General features: G+C 41.3%; 2 protein-coding genes across 2 annotated transcripts; one reads left to right on the plus strand and one right to left on the minus strand.

The window, feature by feature from the left end:
* Positions 1 to 2,907: 2,907 nt before the first annotated feature.
* Positions 2,908 to 5,903, minus strand: zic5 (zic family member 5 (odd-paired homolog, Drosophila); the record flags this gene model as incomplete). The annotated part of the gene is made up of 2 exons (XM_079518351.1): positions 2,908 to 3,350; positions 4,856 to 5,903. The coding sequence occupies 2 exons, from the start codon at positions 5,901 to 5,903 to the stop codon at positions 2,908 to 2,910; spliced, it is 1,491 nt and encodes a 496-aa protein (XP_079374477.1).
* Positions 5,904 to 10,690: 4,787 nt separating this feature from the next.
* Positions 10,691 to 14,478, plus strand: zic2a (zic family member 2 (odd-paired homolog, Drosophila), a). The gene is made up of 3 exons (XM_079517607.1): positions 10,691 to 12,048; positions 13,235 to 13,398; positions 13,663 to 14,478. The coding sequence occupies exons 1-3, from the start codon at positions 11,073 to 11,075 to the stop codon at positions 13,858 to 13,860; spliced, it is 1,338 nt and encodes a 445-aa protein (XP_079373733.1). The 5' UTR covers positions 10,691 to 11,072; the 3' UTR covers positions 13,861 to 14,478.
* Positions 14,479 to 22,673: the final 8,195 nt, after the last annotated feature.

Raw genomic sequence — 22,673 nt, forward strand, 5'->3', positions numbered from 1 at the left:
CGTCTGCATGTCTGACTCTGCCGGTTACTGATTTGCAGGCAGTATGTTAAGGTGGCCCATGTAAGTGATTTCCACGGGCATCCCACTAAAGGAGAACAAATCGCTGACAAAGGAGTGCCTTTCCTATTCAGCGGCGTCGTTAGGACAACCAAAAAGTATTTCTCAGATAATAAGTTCTACTTCAAAGCGTTTCTCATTGAAGGGTGACTGCTTCACTCCTTTTATTAAGTCCCCCCTTTCATGCCAAAGGGGCTATCTCTTTGGTTATTTTCCATCGTGTTTATTTTGTAACATTCATGGAGCACTTGTTTCTAAATAGAACCTACAATATAGGTTACTCTATAGGCCCTTGTCCCAAGAAAGAGTTCATGAGCAATAAAAAGGAACTCAGGACTCGTTTTGAATAACACGTCATCAATGTGTGGGAAAAAAAACGGTACGATAGCAATAAAAGTTACATAAGCCCATGGCCTTTATAATGTAACTGCTATAATAAGGACTACAGTATAGTGGCTTTGAAATAAATTAGGCTTATTATGTTCAGTGTTAGTTAATTTTGAGTTTGTTGATCTTTCAAATGTCATGCATGAAAGAATATACTACATTGCATGCATTTTTGCTTAGTCAGAATTTCTTCAGATTAACCGAATTTAAGCACACGCTTTTTTTTATTATTATTTAGCTCACCATATTCACTCCTCATTCTTACCATCCAGCAGAAAGACGCTTGAATGCGCATGGGCCCATGTCGTTTACCTGTCAAAATGTGTGTGATAACAACACATATACCTGTCATACATTTAGGGAGAAGGTGTACCGTACGCTTTGATTATAGTTCCTTTAGTGGCAAGCTAATGGTTTTCAACCAGACATATTCAAATGTGAGCGTCGCACTATACCCAATTGCCATAGAAATCCTAACGCACCATGAACACTGTCAAAGCGGCCAGCCTTCCGCTCAGAAGTAGCAGCCTTTGAAGTTGTGCAGGACTCGCGTTGGTCAATTTTAATTCTATAGACGGGACAGAGAAGACTTTGAAAGTAAGATTGTGCGTTTTAATGGAGGAAATAAGAGGGGGGACTTGTTTCATACACTCCATACAAGGTCTTGCTTATTGTCAGATAGCTTTTATCTTTTATTTTTCCCATGAATGATTCATGCCTCGGCAGCTTTGTGCATGTCCCGCCTTTCAGAGGTAGCGCCATCAGGGGGCTAGAAGTTCCCCCATTAGACCAGTGATTGGTTTTATATGCTAGTCTCATATTTGGGCCGTGATATATTTGAGAGATAAGAGGGAAACGTGTATAGTAACGTCAAGATATGAATTTGAGTGAGGCATTTTGTATTTTTGTATCAATTACTTATCGCTCAATTATTGTATAGTGAAGTCATGATGTGTTTGCTTGTTTTTCCTGCAAGTTATACATTTAAAATGTGTCAATCATACAGTCTAACTAAATTGTTGAATGACTATTCTGTCTCTGATATAGATTGTGGCTGTTAAAACATTTATTTAACAGTAATTTGAGTATTTGACTAAACGAGACCTGCATGGTCAATATGCCTAAATGTGATTATTTATAGCTTTGCCACAATCTCAAATTTGATTTTGAACATCAAGGGTCTGCACAGTGAGTCATACTGTAACTGATTCGTCATTTTTATATGTATATAATATCCAACAGACTCAACGGCACCATGCACCTCAAAGAGAAAGACAGATTACTACAAAAGGGCATGCGAGAAGGGACTTTTCACATTACACAGCCTATTCAAGTAAAAATGATTTTCTTTTACAGAACACAAAAAGCATCAGTACTACATATCACCAAAACCGATATAATTATTCTTTGGTGTGTCTGTAATTCCAGTACAACAATGATACCAGCAAATAAATTACAATGTACAAAACGACATTTTTCGTAATTGAAACTACGACATTCACAAGCATCAATACAATTACATATATACAAATCCTTCAGGGACAAAGCCTGTCTGACTGTCAGTGTACACATTTAGGGTCTCAAGGGACTTATTCGTACTCTTTAACGAGCATAGCACTGGCGTATTATTTTTGTAATTTATTTTTTGCATAAAATATAGTCTTAAATAGTTTTTAAATATTACAAAATTCCATCCAAACAAATGTATAAATCTCGAAAGTCAACGTTTAAGATACTCAAATGCTTGTCAGGCTACAACTTCGATATATATTTATTTTCCTCGTGAACGAACGACCAGTGTTTGTACCACATGTATAAGTAGTCCCAATCACATGGAATAATACAACTTCAATATTAGCTACTGAATATAAACTATTGACTGCCATTAAGGGTTTACAAACGACGCCAATATTGTTTCCCTTGGAATGTTTGGAGTTGGACAGTGACTGATAAGCAACTTATGAATTTGCAAGGGAATGGCAGGAGATCATTTGGACCAAATGTCAGTTTAGGACACCAGTCACCATGTCGAGCTCAACTGTGTAGTCGTGGTTAAATTGTCTAGCTAGAACATGGTTCATCCAAAAGTCATGGTTCTCTCAATAATAAAGCTTTTCTTTCTCAAGAAATATTAAAAGTTAGAATTTACCGACCCAATTCCAATGTAGGCTAGTGTCAAGTAGCTGAAAGTTGTGATCTATACATACATTCACTGTTGTAAGGAAAAGATCAGGACACAAATTGCAGTTGCTCCCCATATTATTAGACCTATACATCCACAACGATAATCGAGTTATTATTACACGGTTAGCACAACCTTGTAATATGACATAGGCTAGTTGTGGTCTACCGTTGATATTTAAATCATTGATATGCCATTGGTCAATTTCCCACATGCACAGGGGCCAGTATAGGCCTACACATTTAAACAGAACAACAATATAGCTAGCTGTAAACATGACATCAGAGCATTGTTCTTGGGTCTGTGTTTCTGAAAGAGTCCTCATCGTCTGACTCTGACGTTGCCACCTCGCTGGAGGGGGTGTGGAGATGGTTGGGTCCTCCGCTCCCCTGGCACACGTACCACTCATTGAGGTTGGTAACCTGAGGCGAGAGATTTGCAGATCGGTTCCTGTGCGGTTCAGAGTTGGGCGAAGAAAGGGGGTCTCCTAGTGTGTTTGTGGAGGAAATGTAGGCGGCGTTTGTGGAAGGAGGCGGTGGAGACTTGCAATGTACTTTCATGTGCTTTCGCAGTGAGCTCGGGTGCGTGTAGGACTTGTCACAGCCACGGACCTTGCAGTAGTAAGGCTTGTCACTAGTGTGAACGTGAGAGTGCTTCTTCCGGTCGCTGCTGTTGGCGAATTTCCTGTCACAGCCCTCAAACTCGCATTTGAAAGGCTTCTCTCCTTTAGAATTAAGGGGAAAAAAGGTTTGATCAGTACATCGCCATAAAATGTCATTTCTGACACACAGACACACATTGTGCAGGCCTACTGCCTACTAGGCCTACCTGTTCATATGCTCGATTACTGCATTGAATGCTAAACATTATCATTAATTAGAATACGTAGGCCTATATCTGCCCAATGTGTTGAACCCCTCAGGCTACCGCGTTTACTTCATGTCATGAAGGCCAATTACTCAATAAATGGTTGCTGTGGCAGCCCACTTCCTGTTCATCATAGCTTATTTATTCATATATGTGCCACACAGCCACATTTACAAGCAGGCTCCTGTCTGAACACGTGGGCAATGTCAGAGGACCTCTTGGCTATACACGGAGCACCCACGGCCACAACGAGCCGTTTATGTGCCCTGGAGTGGAATTAATACGTGCATGCTTCACACACAAATACACAAACACTTGATAGTAAAATACCTCCACGAGGCAAAACAGTCGAATATCTACAACCATCCACAATGTGCTGCTGTAGGTATAGCCTATATGGCTCGAAACAAGTGTATATTTCATAAAGAATCACGAATCACGAAGGCTACTTATTCGGGGCAGCATGTAGGCTATGACTTTGCAACGAGCCAGTTCAAAACACAGGCTAAAGCCACTGTTCAAAAGAAAACCATGTCCCCATAAGCTGTTGAGGACCAGCAGATCCTAGTATTTTAACATAGGCATATACTATCCCTGTTTGAATGTCTACACACTACACAGCCACACACTACAATTGAAAGTTGAGCTATTTTGCATAGCACGTGCGACTCACAACATTGCATTGTGTTGTTACTATGGGCTGCGCTGACGCCATTGTTGTGGTTAGTTTTAGACCATAGCCTAGCCTATCTTCTGCATAAAGCCAGCAGCACAGAAAAAGTTTGCACAAAACTGCGTGAAGGAGTAAACAATAAGGAAACAGTTAAGTTATATTTCATTTTTCTCTAACAGCTTTAATCCGAGTGTTAAATGGTACTGCCTACATATTTTAACCCAACGTCATAGGAATACCAACATAGGCTAATGCATAGCTTTTAATTACAAACTCCCCCCATAAACCAGATGTGTAAACGTCTAGACTTTATGGATAACTCAATTTACTCTCATCTTTGAGGCGCGTGGTTTAGATGTAGGCTACGTAAGCACGTTTTACAAATCCTATGCGATAATCCCCTCACGCCTACCACAGCAGCAGACGTCTACGAGTAAAGTTTATGATTCCGAGGGGAAATGATGCATTTTACTCGCGTGAGGCGATACAATGTCAGATATGTTCGCTATTACGCACAATTACGCACCGTCACACACTCTGTTCGTGGACATGTTAATAACAACATCAGGGAGGCTGGAGAGAACACACTCAAGTGCTATAGAATACATTACAGACGGTAGTCTTTGGACGGTTAAACATGCAGCTTTTAGACTGTTATATCGCGTCTCTCTAGTCTATAGGCTACTGACCTGTATGAGTCCTCTTGTGAATCTTAAGATTCTCCGATCGAGCGAAGACTTTTCCACAGCCTGGGAAAGGACATGGAAACGGCTTTTCTCCTGTGTGTACTCGGATGTGATTGATCAGTTTGTACTTTGCTTTAAAAGCTTTTCCCTCGCGCGGACATTCCTCCCAGAAACAGACGTGAGAGCTCTGCTCGGGTCCCCCGACGTGCTCAATGGTGACATGGTTGACCAGTTCGTGCATCGTGCTGTAAGTTTTCGAGCAGGGCTTTTTCGAAGTTTGGTCCTGGTCGATCCATTTGCAGATTAACTCTTGCTTTATGGGCTGCCTCATGTATCGCAAAAACGCCCCCGCCGCTCCGTGCGGAGCAGAAGCGATGTTCACATTGAGGTTCATGGAGTTGTAGCTGTGGAGAGAAGAGGGTCCATAGTGTTCTGGCCTGTGCCCGAAGTGCTCCGGCCTGCCGTAGATGTCCCCCGGTATACCCAGGCGCATCTGCCCGTTGAGGGCATGGTGGTGATGGGCACCTGGGGACGCCTGATCGTGAAGTCCAGCGAAAAGTGGATGGGCCCCACTTTCCGTGTGCCCATAAGCACCTGTTGGGGAGATGAACATGCCATGGTGATGAGGGGAGGAGGCGGAACTATGCTGTTCGCCAAGTGCATGCATAGCAGAGGCTGATAGTTCTCTCCTGAGGATGAGGTCCCTGCTGCTCGAGTAGCCTGAGTGGGGGTGAGCCACGGGGAAACCAACTGTAGTCTGAACACAACTGAAAGATGCCGCGGTCTGAGCTTCGGGATGGCTATGAATCTGATGCTGAGATGGGCTAAGTTTGAGAGCATTTGTCTGTGCCATGTGCTCTGGTCCAAATGGAGTGAGTGCCACTCCAGGGTCGTTGCCCAGCTCCCCAGGGTGGAGGTGGGCATGGTGGGAGAGAGGGTGATGCCCCCCTAGCCCCGGGAAGCCTGTCATATTCTGATGAGGCAGGGGTTGAGTCGCTGCCAAATCCGCTAATCTTATCGCCGGATTCCTCTTGCTTAAAGGGGGTTCCATAACTACACTGTCAAGTCCATCCAGCCTCACCGCTATTGTTTTTACCCACACTACGCAATCTAAAACATTAGAATATATGTTTATAAGGGTCTATAACTTCTTTTGTCCTGCTTCTAACTCTGCTTGCTCCTTTTCCCACTCTGTCCTCAAGCGATTGGCAGAACATACAACAGTTGGAGGACACAGTAGGGAATACAGTTTAGAAATGGCACTGCGGGTATTGGACGGATTTCGGTGACTGGCAGTTAAGAGAACGAAGCGATTGGCTGTCGTTCAGCGCAGGGTCTCAGCATGGGTTCCGCCCCCTCACTCTCTTTATCGCTGTTGACTCCAAAAAGTTGTACTCACAAAGTTACCAACAAATCAGTTTGTGCCGCTTATAGTTTAGTGGTGTATGTAAACAATACAGAAACATTAGTCGATTAAGGATATATGTATAATGGCTCTCTGGTTATTTCGTCCAATAGCCTATAGGACTGACTTGATGACATTTCCAACCACTAGCCTATTGGATGTAGGCCTATATAAAAATGATGAGCCTAAATAGTAAAACATGAAAAATGCATTCATCGTATACCTACTGACGACATGAGGGCTGTTGACAATTGTAAATGTCATTACCATTTTGTCTTTTGTGGTTTCCCAGAAGCATTTGTCAATACCTGCTCACATATTTTTTCTTCCATTGCGCATATTTACATACTTCAAATTAATTAAATAGATATCACACCTGACATAGTTTTCCCCATTGTAAAATATGACATTTAAGCATTAAAATAACGATTTTGTTTTTATGCCATTGCATGTTGATGAGTTAATAGCCGTTCTGACATTTGTACATTTCTTACATGTGCTCTGCATGATATTTATTATAATATTGTTCAACCTATGCATTGACGTTGCTCGTGAGTCGTGACTCGCACATATATAGGCTAGGTTAAGATAATTTAAACTCAGTTTTGTGGCAGCCTATACTGCATGCTAGTGGTTAGGGGCAAACTGAAAAAGCCACAATATTTACTTCCGAATTTGCATTTGCCAACTTTCTTTTATTACACACTAATAATAATAATAAAACGTATGCTCATATCATTTTTAGCACAATAATATACAAATTATACTTTTCATTGAAGGCTACCAATTGGCAATAAGTGAAAATAAATACACCCTCAACATGCACGGTGGCATAACCCAGAAGAGTTATATCATCAGAGAATGGGCGAAGACATGTGAACAAAGTTTGTTAAACTGTGTACTATAGATATAGGCTAAAAGTTCACTTTTATTTTAAAATCACAACCCCTTTTCCCAGCAGGTGTATCTGTTATCGATTTAATGTCTTAATTTAAAGACCCTTTTGGAATGCATTTCTGATAGCCGCAGCCGACCTTACATAATTGGACATGGATGTTCAAAGGTCATGATAACATTGAAAGAGCTCCCCTTAAAATGTGCAGCAACAGCTGTCTATTAATCTATAAACTTGAGTTTGTGTTGCACTTTATAGTAGACAAGGCTATATCAGGTGTGAGGGAGCCAGGGAGGATTAGCACAATTCTGTCTGGATAAAAATGATTTAATTCGCATGACAGTTCAACATTCAAATAAATAAACACATGTTTAACTGCAGCTTTTCCCACTTGGAATGGAATAATTAAACCTTGCTGATAGACATAATAATGTTGCATTTACCTATAGGCTACTTGCCCATGCATATATAGCCTACTATAGTTTGTCAGTCGTGTGTTTACATGCGCATTTTTATCTTCAGATATGTGATTAATTGTTTATGATTGTTTGGCTATATATGGACCCATTCAGTTAAACGGTAAATAATTCAAATTAGCAAATTAGCAATCAAAATAGTCGACCACAGAATGAAGTTATGAAGTTCCCATTTAGCTTAATTTTCGAAAAACATATTTTGAAGTGATTTTCCCAGCTACTCAGGGGAATCAATTTGTGTCAAAATTGTGATCTTTGGTTGTTTTATATTGTTTCATATGCCTACATTTTTTCAGAACATATTAAAGTATAAAGCTTCATGTTAGCAGGAGTCACATGTTTTATTAACTCCGTCAATCAATTAGTTAAAATGGAGAGTGAAACGTCAGAGCCAACTTACTCAACAATCAATTAATGGGTTAATTTCCCTTAACTTTTAGTTTTAAAATCCCTCAAATCTGTCGAGGTCTTCGAATGAGTATAAGGGGCATGTCTTAAACGTTTCCCCCTTTAAAACAAAGACGCTTTGTCATAAAAAGGGTTATTTTACCAAAAGTGTCAAGAGGGCAACATATGTGGTCTTAAGGGGTCATGGGTCAAACATGCATGAAACACAAGGTCACGGAAACCACACAAGTAACCTTCCAATGCGTCAACATATTGATATTGTCAAATAATAGAGAAGTGAAATACGCCCCGCTTCTCTCACCCTTGGCCTGTATTAGGCACAGCGCCATTACAAAACTCTCTTCTGTAATGTAGCCCCGGCCCTATATATAGACAACAAGCCTTCATGTTATTCACATCACATTGATTTGTTATTTTACTTTTCCCAGTTCTGAAATAGCTATGCGTTAGATTATATAATACATAATATTTAATGTGTAGCCTACGATTGGTTTAGGGCAGTTTGTCGTCCCGTATATCCCATGCCCTAAAACCTGTTGAAATAGTGGTCTTTGGGGATTTCATTATGTTAGCCCCTTTCTTCTCGTAGCAGAAGGGAAACCCACAGCCATGTGCCTCTGCCCGATTGAGTTTTCTTTCTTTTTAATTTGCTTTTTCTTTTTTCCTATCGGGAAGGTTTTGTGTTGTTCTACAGAAATAAAGCAGTTCTTATAGAGGTCGGCAGACGTGACTTTGAACTTGGATCAGCTCCTAAGTTTCCTGTGGTGCGGGTTGAAATAGACTTGGAAGAATGGCGTGTATGCTCCGGCTGCCCCACTTTGAGACACGGAATTTCAAAAGTTGTAGGCCTGTATACGTTCAACTCGGCTTCCCGTTATTTACCGCCTGGAGCACCGAAGGGTTGAGAGAGGCGAGAGAAAGTTTGTTGTGTGTTGGAACTGGAGTGCTCGAGGGACTTTAATTTGATGAAAGTGTAAGTAAACCTCCTTTCAGTTAAATGTAAACATTTGAATGGGCAGCTGTTGTAGGCTACATAGCATTTCAACGGAGAATCGTGTGCTTTGAATGGAAGGTTGCCAGTGAGTGAGCCCCATCCCTTGCTTTGAGATATCGATGCTCGTATACTTCAAATATGAGGTCTCACATAAAGAACGGGGGAGCTTCTTAACTGTACAAAGTATAGTGGTTTAACTTGTAATAACAGCATATATAGCCACTTCTGGTGCAACATGGAATATGTTTTAAAGAGCTGCAGCACCACTTCAAACCGCTCTTATTCACTGACGTATACAACTTTTATTTAGACATTATTATATCAACCGTGTTAGTTCAAGAGAGCCCGCATGAGCCCAAGAGTCATTACCTGCATGTGAATTGTTTTCTGAACGTACTTCACAGTCATAACATGTGACTTAATTAGGTGTGTAGCTATGGGTTGAAAAGCTCTGGAGATTCACAGCAGGTTGATGGAGAACCAATAGTCTGTGGATCCAAAAGAGTCACGGAGCCATTCTAGCACCTCGTCCTATAGCGTGGTTCTACACTGCTAAAACCACAGAACCACAGCAGACATGGAGCCCCGGGGTGGTGTGGAACCATGAACGCGTCTTCTAGTCAAACAGAATCCTTTCTTCAAATAGGAATGCTTTCACAGTGTTAACCACAATTTCACCCACAACGAGCGTCTTATACCACATGTTCATCGTGTACAGATGATCAAATGCATTTAATCCGTTTTAGACTATTTTGGTTTGGAAATTGTATTTCCACACAGAGGAAACCCATTTTTCTTACTACTATCCTATAGCTGAGACACGACAGGGGAGGTTTTGCGTCATGATTTTCGTATTTCGTTCCATGTAATATTATGTCTTAGATAAACACTGTATATAGGCTATACGAAATTGGGGCTTCGTGTATCCAGTTTTATGGGGTATCCAGTTACAAAGATTTATTACGGAAATCTGTTGGGTTGTTAAAGCTTAAGTTGCTTTTAAATGATATTAACAGTCCATGGATTGTTTCATTTTAGATGACATGATTAATTGCCAGTGCTCAACAATATGCATACTTTATTCTTTAATGGAGTCTATTAAGTCTTTCCATAAACATTTCCATAAATGCAAGATTTGTAAATGAAGATAAATTGAAAAAAGCAGTCATATCATGTTTGGGTTATGCACAAAAAAAAATATCGTCAATTGTCAACGTCACCACCTATAAGTTCGAAGTTATTTTTGCTTGTATTTAGGCTATTTTTGTGTTTCTTTCTGAAATAGTGCCAGCGACCTTTGATATCACCAGACGGCGCATTTGCATTATCTATACATTAACCCATTACTCACTGGAGGGAGAAAAAAAAGTGTTTTCTGATATCTCTTTCTTTCCCCGAAAATCCTCTTCTAAAAAGTAGGCGGTAATTATTAGTGGAAAATGGCGATCATCTATTAGTCGCCAAAGCGGTACCTGCTATTGGAGGGGCACCTGGGATTGATGAGCCGCAGTGGCCAATGAGACTGCCTAGAATGAATGCACGGGCTCCAGTTAAAGGGGGCGTAAGAGGAGGTAGTGCCAGTCCACGGAGAAACAGGGACCGTCCGCGATAAACACATAGGCGAGCGAGAGAAATAAACATAGCAGTCGGAACAACAATTCTGAGATGCTTCAGCACCCTCTCTCAGTGAATGCGAAGGACACCTAGTAAGATAATTATTTAATGTTTTTTAAATGCATTTTAAAACAGTCAGCTGTCACTGTTTCGAGAGGAAAGGGCTAAAGGAAACTCTTCACTTCATTGCATTGGGATTTTTGAGTCATAAGTTAACTACAAGTGAATTCAGACGCCGATAGCAAAGCCAAGCTATTTTTCCTCATGAGCGGATCGCCGTTTTGAATTACGCCTGATATGATGTTTCCTACGTTGGAAGTTGAAGCGTTGCGTGTCAGCATTGCCATTTGAATTTCTTCCCGTTACTTCGTTGCCTAAACCAATACTGATTCGAGCAACAACAACAAAAAAATACGCTAACTGAAAACATGTTACTGGATGCTGGTCACCAGTTTCCTGGACTGGGAGTAGGCTCGTTTGCCAGACATCACTCAGCAAGCGAGATGCAGGAGAGAGACTTGAGTTTGGCACAAAATAGCTTTGTAGACTCGGCACACATGGGTGCATTTAAGCTGAACCACGATCTTTCCCCGGGACAGAGCTCTGCCTTCAGCGCCCAGGCGCCGGGCTACCCCGCTGCGGCGTTGGGGGCTCACGCCGCTCATGTCACCTCGTATGCAAGCTCTCCTTTCAACTCCACCAGGGACTTTCTTTTTCGTAGCCGTGGCTTCGGAGAGTCCTCACCGGCGAGCAGCCAGCATACTATTTTTGGCCCCACGGCGGGATCCCTCCATCACTCCCACACAGACAGTCAAGGCCACATTCTGTTCCCTGGGATCCACGATCAGCATGGGTCCCATGGATCCTCGAACGTTCTGAACAGCCAAATGCGGCTGGGACTACCGGGAGAAGTTTTTGGACGGTCCGACCAGTACCACCAGGTCTCCAGCCCGAGGACCGACCCGTACACGGCGGCACAGCTGCACAACCACCAATACGGCTCCATGAATATGAACATGGGGATGAACATGGGAGCCCATCACCATCCTGGTGCCTTTTTTCGCTACATGAGGCAACAGTGCATCAAGCAGGAGCTCATCTGCAAATGGATCGACCAAGAACAGCTCAGCAATCCCAAGAAGAGTTGCAACAAAACTTTTAGCACCATGCACGAGTTGGTCACGCACGTCTCAGTGGAGCATGTCGGGGGACCGGAGCAGAGTAACCACATCTGCTTCTGGGAGGAGTGCGCCCGCGAGAGCAAACCATTCAAGGCGAAATACAAACTGGTGAACCACATTCGGGTGCACACTGGCGAGAAACCGTTTCCATGTCCCTTCCCTGGATGTGGGAAAGTCTTCGCACGGTCGGAAAACTTGAAGATACACAAGCGAACGCATACAGGTAATAATAATTTATATACCGTTGATTTGAAGATTGTACTATATGCGATATTTATTATTAGGCCCATTGAATGCTGCTCAGCATGAGCTCAATACAAAAGGTTTAGCCTATACCGTGTTATTGTCATAAAACAATCGAGATATACACATTGTGTTAGAAAAAAAAAAAACCAATTTAAGCAATCTAATTACATGTGGCTTTATTCTGTCAAATAATATTTAGGATCATATAGTGAAGCTAACGTGCGAATAGTTATCTGTCACCAGTGTCACGGGCCGCAAATATTTGTGTTGTTTAATTCTAAGGGCGTGTGGTGTTGCAACTATATGTAGTAAATTATGTAACACGGTCTGTGGAGGTTTTGTGGTTCGTAAACTTTAAAAATGGGTCAAAGGCGACACGAGGGCTGTGCTCTGCTCGCATCGCGTGCGCCGTGGAGTGCAGCCTCGTAGTAAATCTCATCAATTGGTTTAGTGTTTACGCCAGACTGCGCTTTTACAATTCGTGCCGCAAGCTCCCCCTCCCTTTCACATCGATTTTCATCACTTTTATCCATTGATAAATGTTGGATATTTATCGATTGTTTAAAATATCATAGGCTACATTCTATTTTCGCTGTTGTTTTGACATTGCTTAGTCTTTTCCACGTGAATTTGACCCAACAAACTCATCGAGTGTCTTTTGTTATCGCATGCATTGCTTTGAGGCCAGGTGCAACCAAGCCTTTAACATTTGAACTATTTTCTTGGTGTATTCGTTGTGGTTTGGTGCCATCTAATTGGACAGGTGTTAATTAAATTTGTATTGTTTCCCAGCAAATGGTGAGCATTAGGCCTTTGCCGAATTCCTTTAAAGAAACGATAGCAAAAACCTACATTGATCATTTAGGCAAAATATGGGCGCACAACTCATTTATTTATTTTCGGTTAAATTGGGCTACAGTTTAGAAGTTTAATTTCATGTTTGGTCGCCTCTTGTGAGTCGGCTTTGAATTATTATAGTCTTCATTTAACGTCCACGATAGGTTAGCATTCAAATGGTGAACTTTGTACGGTTGAACGTCATTAGCCAACTGCACAACTGTGTACTAAGAGGCATGCAGTGTTTATCTCTAACCATCTAATCTTGTTATTATTCTTAATGTATTTGTCTTTCTTTTTCCCCTTTTTTCCTTTTTTTTTTGCAGGAGAGAAACCGTTCCAGTGTGAGTTTGAGGGCTGCGACAGGAGATTTGCTAACAGCAGCGACCGAAAGAAACATATGCATGTTCACACCTCGGACAAGCCATATCTCTGCAAAATGTGCGACAAGTCATACACGCATCCAAGCTCTCTCCGCAAGCACATGAAGGTAAATAAAGATATAGAGAACAAAATATAGAGACAGAAACAGGCAGTGTGACTGACTGAGTGAGTGAGTGAGGATGCATGCAGCTATAGTGACCATGCTAGTGTCCATGATGTGTATTTTGTGAACTCATTAGCTTACATATCTGTTAAACTATCCCGTGCTCCTCCACATGAATTACTATAGGCTAATGTTTTCTGGGCCCATAGATTTTCATTGTATTCATGTGTATCTGTATTTTTGTCTCCTTTTCCCCTATTTGAGCAGGTCCATGAAGCTGCTCCACCTCCACCTCCATCTGACTCATCGCCCGCAGCCAGTTCTGGTTATGAATCCTCTACACCACCAGGCCTGGTGTCTCCAACCACTGAGACACACAGTAACAACAACCTGTCCCCCGCCTCAGCTGTGCACAATGGCAGTCACAGTGGCCTATCCTCCAATTTCAGTGAATGGTATGTTTAGGACAAAGCTGAAATGAACCATCACAGTCATTTCACAGCACTGGACATAGAAGATTGGAACACGGACACACAGGAGGCACACACAGAAACAATTTTGGAAATCATTTCAATTCACCAGGGAAGATGACAATTTCCACCAGAGTTTGTAATATAGTTAATGTGTATTCAATACTGTAAATAATTACTAAACACTCTCTTTCCCATTGGTTGTGATAGAAGTTGTCGGTCTTTGGTGTATAGATGTTCCTTCAATGGTAGCTATTTCTCTAACTGGACTTTTAGTGCACATACTACGATAAAATTGTACCATAATGTTGAATATTGTGATCCTAAGGCAAATTGATTGTACTATACTAAACATCTATAAACTGGAAAGCGTGCCAAAGTCAACATTTAACTCAAAACAGACCACACTATTTTGCTTGTGAATGTATATTTTAGTTTGCTGGGCTTAACTTGTGATGTTTTGTGCTTTGCAAGTTCGAATTGTGAAATACTATCTCGAAGATTATGAAGAAAATAAACGTTGTGCCGTTCGAATTTCTGTAACTACACCCTTACTTTTGTAAATATCAACTGCCATATTTATCCATTTGTAATTAAATTATGGTATTTACTTGCTACAGATGAAACAATATTTATAAAGAATGTTTCTTTACTATAAATATGTACAATTATGAGCTAAACATGGGCAGTTGTTTTGTTGTGTTTTGTTCAAAGTTTTAAGAGGTGTTTTCTTCCTTATTGTGATAAGAATTTTACTGCATACAAATATAATAAAAGGTGTTGCAAGTGTTACATTTCCCTTATAGTTTTTTCTTAATTCCATTTGTTTACAATACATGGTTAGGTTTTCCTTCGTTTTCCATCATGTAACTGGTAGATGTTTATGAAGGCAGATGCAGGTCTCAGACATTTAAATAGTCTATTCAAGGAAACGTTTGATCAGATAAAAAAAATATATGGTGTTTGTTTCAAGCTTTGCAAAGCGTGGTAACAAGGCTGTTGTTGCTAAAATTGCATTACTACATCATGACCAAAAGTTTTAAATTTAAATGAGTAACTTGTTATTAAGTAAATAATAATAATACATTAAGTACTTTTTCCTGGAATTGCTTGTTTAGAATGATAAAAGCACAAATACGAATTTAAACCAGATAGTTATTATTTTGGGGCCTACTAGTCATCCATATCCATGCAGTGCTGGTTGAGATAACTATATAGAACTCTGTTGTTATGGGAAATGGCACATTTTCCAGCCTGGATTTTTTATTATATATAATTTATTTTAATCAAATTCTTCATTTGCAGACAGACCTCTATAAGCCTATGCCGAAAATGTAAATAGCCTCCCCATCCCCCACATTGGTCATGAGAGTAGCAGGGGAGTTGCGCTAAACAACCGTGAACTTGAACTTGACTGGGGCTCTAGTAGCCCTTCACTGTAAAACGAGCAAGCCATTGTACGCCCATGCAGGCAATTGTGCCGTTTCTAGACAGTTGTCTATACAGATTGTCATGCTAGCTAATGCTTCAGACAGACCATTGTGTAAATCACTTGAATTTGAGGCTTAAACGTTTGTCTTGCGGCTATAGGCAGAATTTAAGAACTTGAAGTCTGTGTTAGTTTATATGTTTTCTTTTGGCGAGAGGACGTGCTATATTTGCTTCTGCTGGAGAGGAGCTGTTTTCACAGTGTCTCTAAATTGCTGCCCCAGTGTCGGTCTCCTCTCCCTACAGAAAAGCATGGACCATCTCATTGTTTTTGGAGGACGGACGGACGGGCGTCCGAGTCGGTATAGCCTTATATGTGAACATTTTACTACTTTATTATGGGACTTCACTTCATAGCTGTTCGAGTTATAGGCCAACCAGCCAACCACGACGATTCGCTTGGTATACAAAGTCTTTATAGCCTATCACATGATGTTATTTGGCTTAGATGCTTGACAACAAAATAACGGAATATGAACTTCATAGGAAATCTTGTCCTATATTAAATGGCCTTTCATGCGCGAGGCGGAAGTCGGGGGTTTCTCACGAGCTGGCTCGGTGTTGTGACCTCTCTCGCGGAGGATGATATGACCTGTGGGGAGTGGAAAAGGTCAGCCCCACGCGGCGCGTCGATGCCGTTTCCTCCTCGGCACATGCTGTTCTGATATTGATCCACAGAGAAGGGAAAGGCTTTTAGAAAATACTACTATTCTTCAAGGAGACGAGTCACCTGCTACACATGGGCTTATATGATTCCATTTGGACACAATTATCACAGACGTGGTCAACCCTCCCTCAAGCTGTACGGTTTTGATTCCTATTTCAGGGACTTAAATGGAGCCAACAGTATAACAAGGGAACAAAAACCGGCATAAAGTAAATGCTGGGCACATTAAATGCTGGGCCCCAATAAATATTAGTAATTTCATGCGTACTAAACACTGTGTCCAGTTCCACACACACGTATCGCGCGCGCGTGCGTTCGTGCGTGCGTGTGTGTGTGTGTGTGTGTGTGTGTGTGTGTGTGTGTGTGTGCGAGTGACAGAAAGAGAGTGCCTGGGTAGGGGCCTTGTATCATTCTCGACTCTCGAGCGCTCACTTTAGTAGATTTGCGTCATAACTAGACTAGACACGAGGAGCACAATATAGTTGGTATTGATTGGAGAAATTAGTAGCACGACACACGACTAACGTTGCCTCCTGTGCTTTAACAATGGTATAGTCAATTTCATTATTCTCACATAGCACCTCCTCGACCCATTTAACACACACACACACACACACACACACACACACACACACACACACACACACACACACACACACACACACACACACACACACACACACACACACACACACACACACACACACACACACTTTTTGGTCTCAACCTCAAAACATTTTAATGCTATTGTATAATGTGTTTTCAACGTGACTGTTTTCCACCTTTTTCTTGTGTTGCCTCTACACTGAAAAGTAAAACGAAAACAGAAGCTCAATGTCTGGGCATGATTCAGTGTGTCCTCATAAAATATTGTTATATCAAATTTCACACATTAAATTATAATGTGGCACATATATCCCCCTCTAAACCTGGGATATATAGTTTTAGCCTGTTGATTTAGCAAAGCCTGATTTAGTTTTAGATAAGATGTCTGTGTTCCAAACATTTTATAGTTTAGGCTAATGAAACAGTTACTATGGGCAGGCCTATATCATAATCTGCATGGGTGCGCGTGTATCCTTCCTCAGCATATCGGAAAAAAGACTATATTGATTATTTATTTATGTAATTTATATATGTTTTTAAACTATTTTTCACATTTCAAATGAACATAGTAGTATGTACATAATAGTATTTTAGCTATTTAAGCTAAACATTTTTATATATATTTTTTTCTATTTCTACAGAATACTGGCCGATTAGTGACAGTGGCATTAGTGGCAGGCAGGCCCGATCTTTATACTGAAAATTAACGAACGTCTTGTACTTTGGGGGGGTTTGGCCCAAACCGTTTGGGACATTTATTTCATGTTTCATTTCAACATTATACCTGTTGAGTGCTTCAATACAAAAAGTCATTAAGTCAAAAGTCGCGACTTAATATTTCTGTATAGACATGCATATTTTAGATCTTATTTCGTTTTACACTAAACTCACAAGACTCACAACAAGCGTTAGAAAATGCTAATTGAAATTAACATTAACTTCGAAAAAACGCATCCGTTTCAAATTAATGGCAATTAGTCATTGAATGCAGGCCTATAATAATGTCCCTTTGCCATGCCATTGAATTAGTTACAATCGCATTTTGTAAAATAAATCTATTGATAGCCTATTGCAAGTGTGTGTGTGTGTGTGTGTGTGTGTGTGTGTATATATATATATATATATATATATATATCCAAAATGGACAAGACTATAGCCTATACTATAGGCCCTATAGAATATGAGGCAGAGGCAGATTACATGTCACATGAATGGTTAAACTATCTTCGTAGACATGATTTTATTTTTAACCGAAATAGATTCATTATGTCGGACTACTTTTGCACTGGTTCCTTCCTCTTTCCAGCATGCAAATACATCCATGATGTAAGTTGGACCATGCAGGACAGGGACTGCAGGTTTATGATAGTAAGTGCACAGCTTGTGATTTTGTCATTCAAATGTAGACCTTTTATGCATTTCGGAGTCAGTTTATTGACCCTCCCAGACTAGATAGATAGATAGATCATAGATAGATAGATAGTTCTGCTCTCATCCCTCCCTCCCTTGACGCCCACCCCCAGTCTGACATGTTGAGTAACCTATGTACAGTCTGCCTTCCTGTGTAACGCAGCTCCCGTGGCCTTTCATGTGAGCTCAGCCTCAGCGGCTGCCTTTCTCACACAGATGAATGTGTTTCTGTGAAAGAGCCGGAATATGGCTGTCACTTCTACTGGCATGGAAGGAGAAACAAACAAAACTCCCTAGTCCCGCAAGGAAACTGGCGCAGGCACCTCCCATCGGACACACAAACGCCACAGAGTCAGGCGCACAAATAGCCTCCAAAGCCCCCCCCCCCCCCCCCCTCCTTTATATGCTCCATGCAGAACGTTTGGCAACTTGGCAAGTGGAATACAAGTGGATAGGTGCAGAGTAAATGGCATAGGCTACTCGATGGTGAAAGAAAATGGGACAAAAAGGCGACAAAAAGAGGCATAAATAGCTATAGGCTAATCTCTGACGACCTCTCCTGCACCTTGTTGCGGCGACCACCACCTTGCCCATGCATGCATAGACCTTTTTCCACGTCAGTCGACATGCAGTCACACAAACGGGGTAAACACTATTGACTGAATGTTCAGTTAAATGTACTATGCACAATAAGCTGCGTGGAAACTTACTTCGTGTCATTGTAACACCTGTTCGTTCACACTATTATTTAATATCAAAATAGCTGCTGTGAACAAAATGTATAAATTGTAGTAGGCTAGGCTATTAACCACCACTAGGAACGCACTCTGAATAATGTGCTGTTTTCAGGCTGGGCTATTCTTTCCGCGACAGCCGAGGCCCTCCAGGACAGGACGGGAGCAGGTGTGCCATCAAAGGCAAGTCATCGGTGAGCGGAACAGAAACGCCAACAAACATGGTGGGGATCATTCTTTTGATGTTTTAGTTATCTTATTATTCATAACAAATGATGGGACTCGTAACACTGTGGTAAATGCAAAAGCTTTCCCCTCCCTATTAGCATTGCTTTCATATTAGCATAGCAGCTAGCCTGCCCAGTGCCCACCTCACCCCTGCCCAGTGCCCATTAGGGTTGACGACAGAGTAGGCTACAGCATCTTGCAATGGGTCTGGTCTATGAAGATTTGCTACACCACCACTGCAAGATCTGTCTACTCTATATACTTCCTTAATGTCAACAAATCCACACCCACAACACCAGAGGGAGTACAACAAACCATGTGCAACCCAGATTCGGCTCAAACGGGGACTAAATTCATTTCACTCCTATGCCTCCAAAATGTGGAACGCCCTACCAACAGCCATTGAGACATGTGAATCCCTTGACTCCTTCAAAACCGCTCTCAAAGGGCACTACGGACGGCTGCAATTTAAAACGGCATGGCCCCTGTAAATAAAGTCTGAGTCCCCCCCTTCCCCATACTGTATATGTTTTTCCCTTTTTACTTTATATGATGATTTCCTGTTTTTTGTTATAGAATAGAAGTGTATTTGTACGTCTCTAAATGTTCTGATGAATTGAAAATGGTGGACCCTGTTGTAAACAAGTGTAATGCTTAATCATGGTGTCGTCTACCACAGTAACAGTTTTTGTATTGACTTGTGCTTTTGTTTGTAATGTAGCCTATGACATTCTGCATACTGTGAAATAAAAATTTCAATCAATCAAATTCAATCAATCAATGAATCAGCCTATACTATTCCTACTGATATAAAGCATATATCGTGACATACAGTGTGCTGCTGAATGGGGTAGCCTGCAACACCAAAGACTGGAAGCCCCCCCCCCAACCACACACACCCCCTTCCTTCAACCTTTCCAAACACACTGAGCCAAGGAAATTTTCAATTTCCCAACACCTGTAAACGTGATGTCTCACCTCAGTTCCTTTGATCTTCAAACAGGCCAGTGCTGTGCCCTGAGGCACAGTGTGCATATAGAGGTGACTAGATGGTGTGTTTTGTGTTTTATATGTGCTCTGCAAAGTCATGGAACATACCTAGTGGCCATTTTGTCTCGTGAGTTTGTTTTTCTCCCCTGCATGTTCGTAAATTATTTTGTGCATTCTTCCAAGACAAGTTTTGATGTGCATGGTCTCAAAACTCCAAGATCGATACATCCAAGATCATGATAAAGAAAAAAACAGCGTGAAACATTCAAAATGTCAATGTGACATTAAAATGCCATCATGACAGTATCAAGGTCAAAATAGACTTTTGACCTATTATATATTATTGATTAGCAGACTCACTTCTAACCGCAACACTTGATTTGGGGGGTTGAATCACGTTGACCACGGCCATCTTGGGTGGTAACTAGCCGCAATTTGCCATTGACAGCCCATACATCCAAACAGAAAAGTCATATCTTAAACAACGTCAAACTCACCAACTATATGAAAAGCTTGAATTATTCATAAAAATGCACCGTAGAAATGTTATGACCTACTTTCAAGAAATTCCTTGCAGGTGATTAGTTGGAGTTTGGAAGCGCTCGCTTTCTGTGCAAATTCAAAACAGGTGGTACACAGGGCCGTTGAGTGATATCCAACATGTTGGAGTTTGGAAGCGTTCGTCGGAAGTCATTGAACGGCCCTGCATATCACCTGTTTCAAATTTGCACATGATGCAGGAGGCAGTAGCACGATGCATTAATGAAAACGAGCACTTCCAAATTCCCACACTTAGAAAAATAATCACCTGCACAGAAGTTCTTGACAGAAAGTAGCTCATAACATGTCTATGTCTATGGTGGATTATTATGCAACACTTTGCAGATTAAGCTTGCTTTACAGCTGCAATGTTGGTGAGTTTAACGTAGTTTAATACAAGCAGATCGGACATTTCTATTTGGATTAATGGGCTGTCAATTCAAGTAGTAGTAGATTCAACCCAATATAAGAAAATGACACCCGTGTGAAGTGAGGGGTGCTCTTATCATACATGATAATACATCTCATTCCGACCATTGACAATTTGCGTCCTGTTCTCACTTTTCTGTCAATTTTCTGCCCTCACCTTTAGCTTCAGTATGTACTTTGCTCAGCCAATCAAATCATCGCTATGGGTTGATCAGTCAATCACAAGCCAATGTTGTGTTCACACAAACCTGGAAAGCTGGACATAGGAGGGGCTAGCGCCCCTCGTGGCACAATCGTTTGCAATGCTCAACCAATGGCACATCTCTCACCCAAATTAAATAGTAGAAACACGAACATACAGTATGAATTTATAAGCTTTATTTAACCAGGAAGTCACAACGAGATTAAGGAGGCCTGGCCATCGCAGTATAAAACAGACAAAAACAACAATACATTAGTACTGACAAATGACACAATCTAAAACGATAATATAACAAAAAACTCAAATTCAACAGCAGGGCAAACAAGAGCAGGACACAGACAGTCCGTTATCCGACAAAGGCAGATTGTCTGTGAAAAGTTCCTGAATTTCTTTATTGAGAAGACAGCTTTGAACAAAATACAAATGACAGCCGACCGACTAAGTAAACCAGACAAGACTGTAATTATGTATGTATAGCAGGACACTCGATGGCATTTTGATTTGGGTTTCTCTGACAGGAGAAGACACTTGTGACAGGGTGAGATGAAGCCAGAAGTTTACTAATAGCATGTTGTAAAGATGTGAGAACCTTGAGCTGTATAATCTTAACAAACAAACTCAGTCGTCTGCAATGCTGTTTTTTTTATTTTACTGATCTCTCCCTCTGAACCTTCTCTGAGACACTTGAATAGTTTCTCAAGGTCTGTTTTCAAGAACGACAATTCATGCCAGCCAACCCTGGAACACGTTGTACCTGCCCCCCTGCTGTCACTCACATTCAATTCAAGAGTGATCAGAAAACACAACTCACTGCTAATATTCAAATAGATTTATATGACTTGACACCAGGAATGAGTGGAAAATACCCCCTACCACTTTGACTGTGCACGCGCGACGCGCACACACACACACACACACACACACACACACACACACACACACACACACACACACACACACACACACACACACACACACTATCCACCCAACCATCTGTCGCCTGCTTAGTCCCCCCCCCCCCCCCTTCAGAATCTGTTCATTGATTTGTTCAAGCCTTACAGACAACCCTTGACATCAACTTAATCTAAAGGAAGACAGAAGGATGTGCTTTCAGCAATGCAGTTTCCCCATTGCTTTGAGGATTTACGTCATGATGTGTGCTGACATGATTGTGTTGCATGTTTCATGTCTTTTAAGCACATCAGTGGTACAAAAACAAAAGGGCTGTCTTGTCGTCCACAGGTTCTTCTAATAAGGCAGAAAATGAAAGGGGACAGGGATCAAACCCGTTACGGACCCCACGAAGCAGACTCCTGTTCAGTAAGTCATTATCACTCTGATCTTTATATCATTTTGATTGTCTGCGTCTCTCTCTCCAGAGGGATCCGCTCACCTGAACACACAAGACAAATAAACAAAACAAACCAAAAAATAAACATCATGACATGGGTTTTGTCACATGTGGAAAAAAAAGCACCATTCAATATTCACAGCGTTTCCATCAAAACCAGTGC

This window comes from Electrona antarctica, assembly GCF_951216825.1.
Source record: "Electrona antarctica genome assembly, chromosome: 13".
Classification (NCBI taxonomy): domain Eukaryota; kingdom Metazoa; phylum Chordata; class Actinopteri; order Myctophiformes; family Myctophidae; genus Electrona; species Electrona antarctica.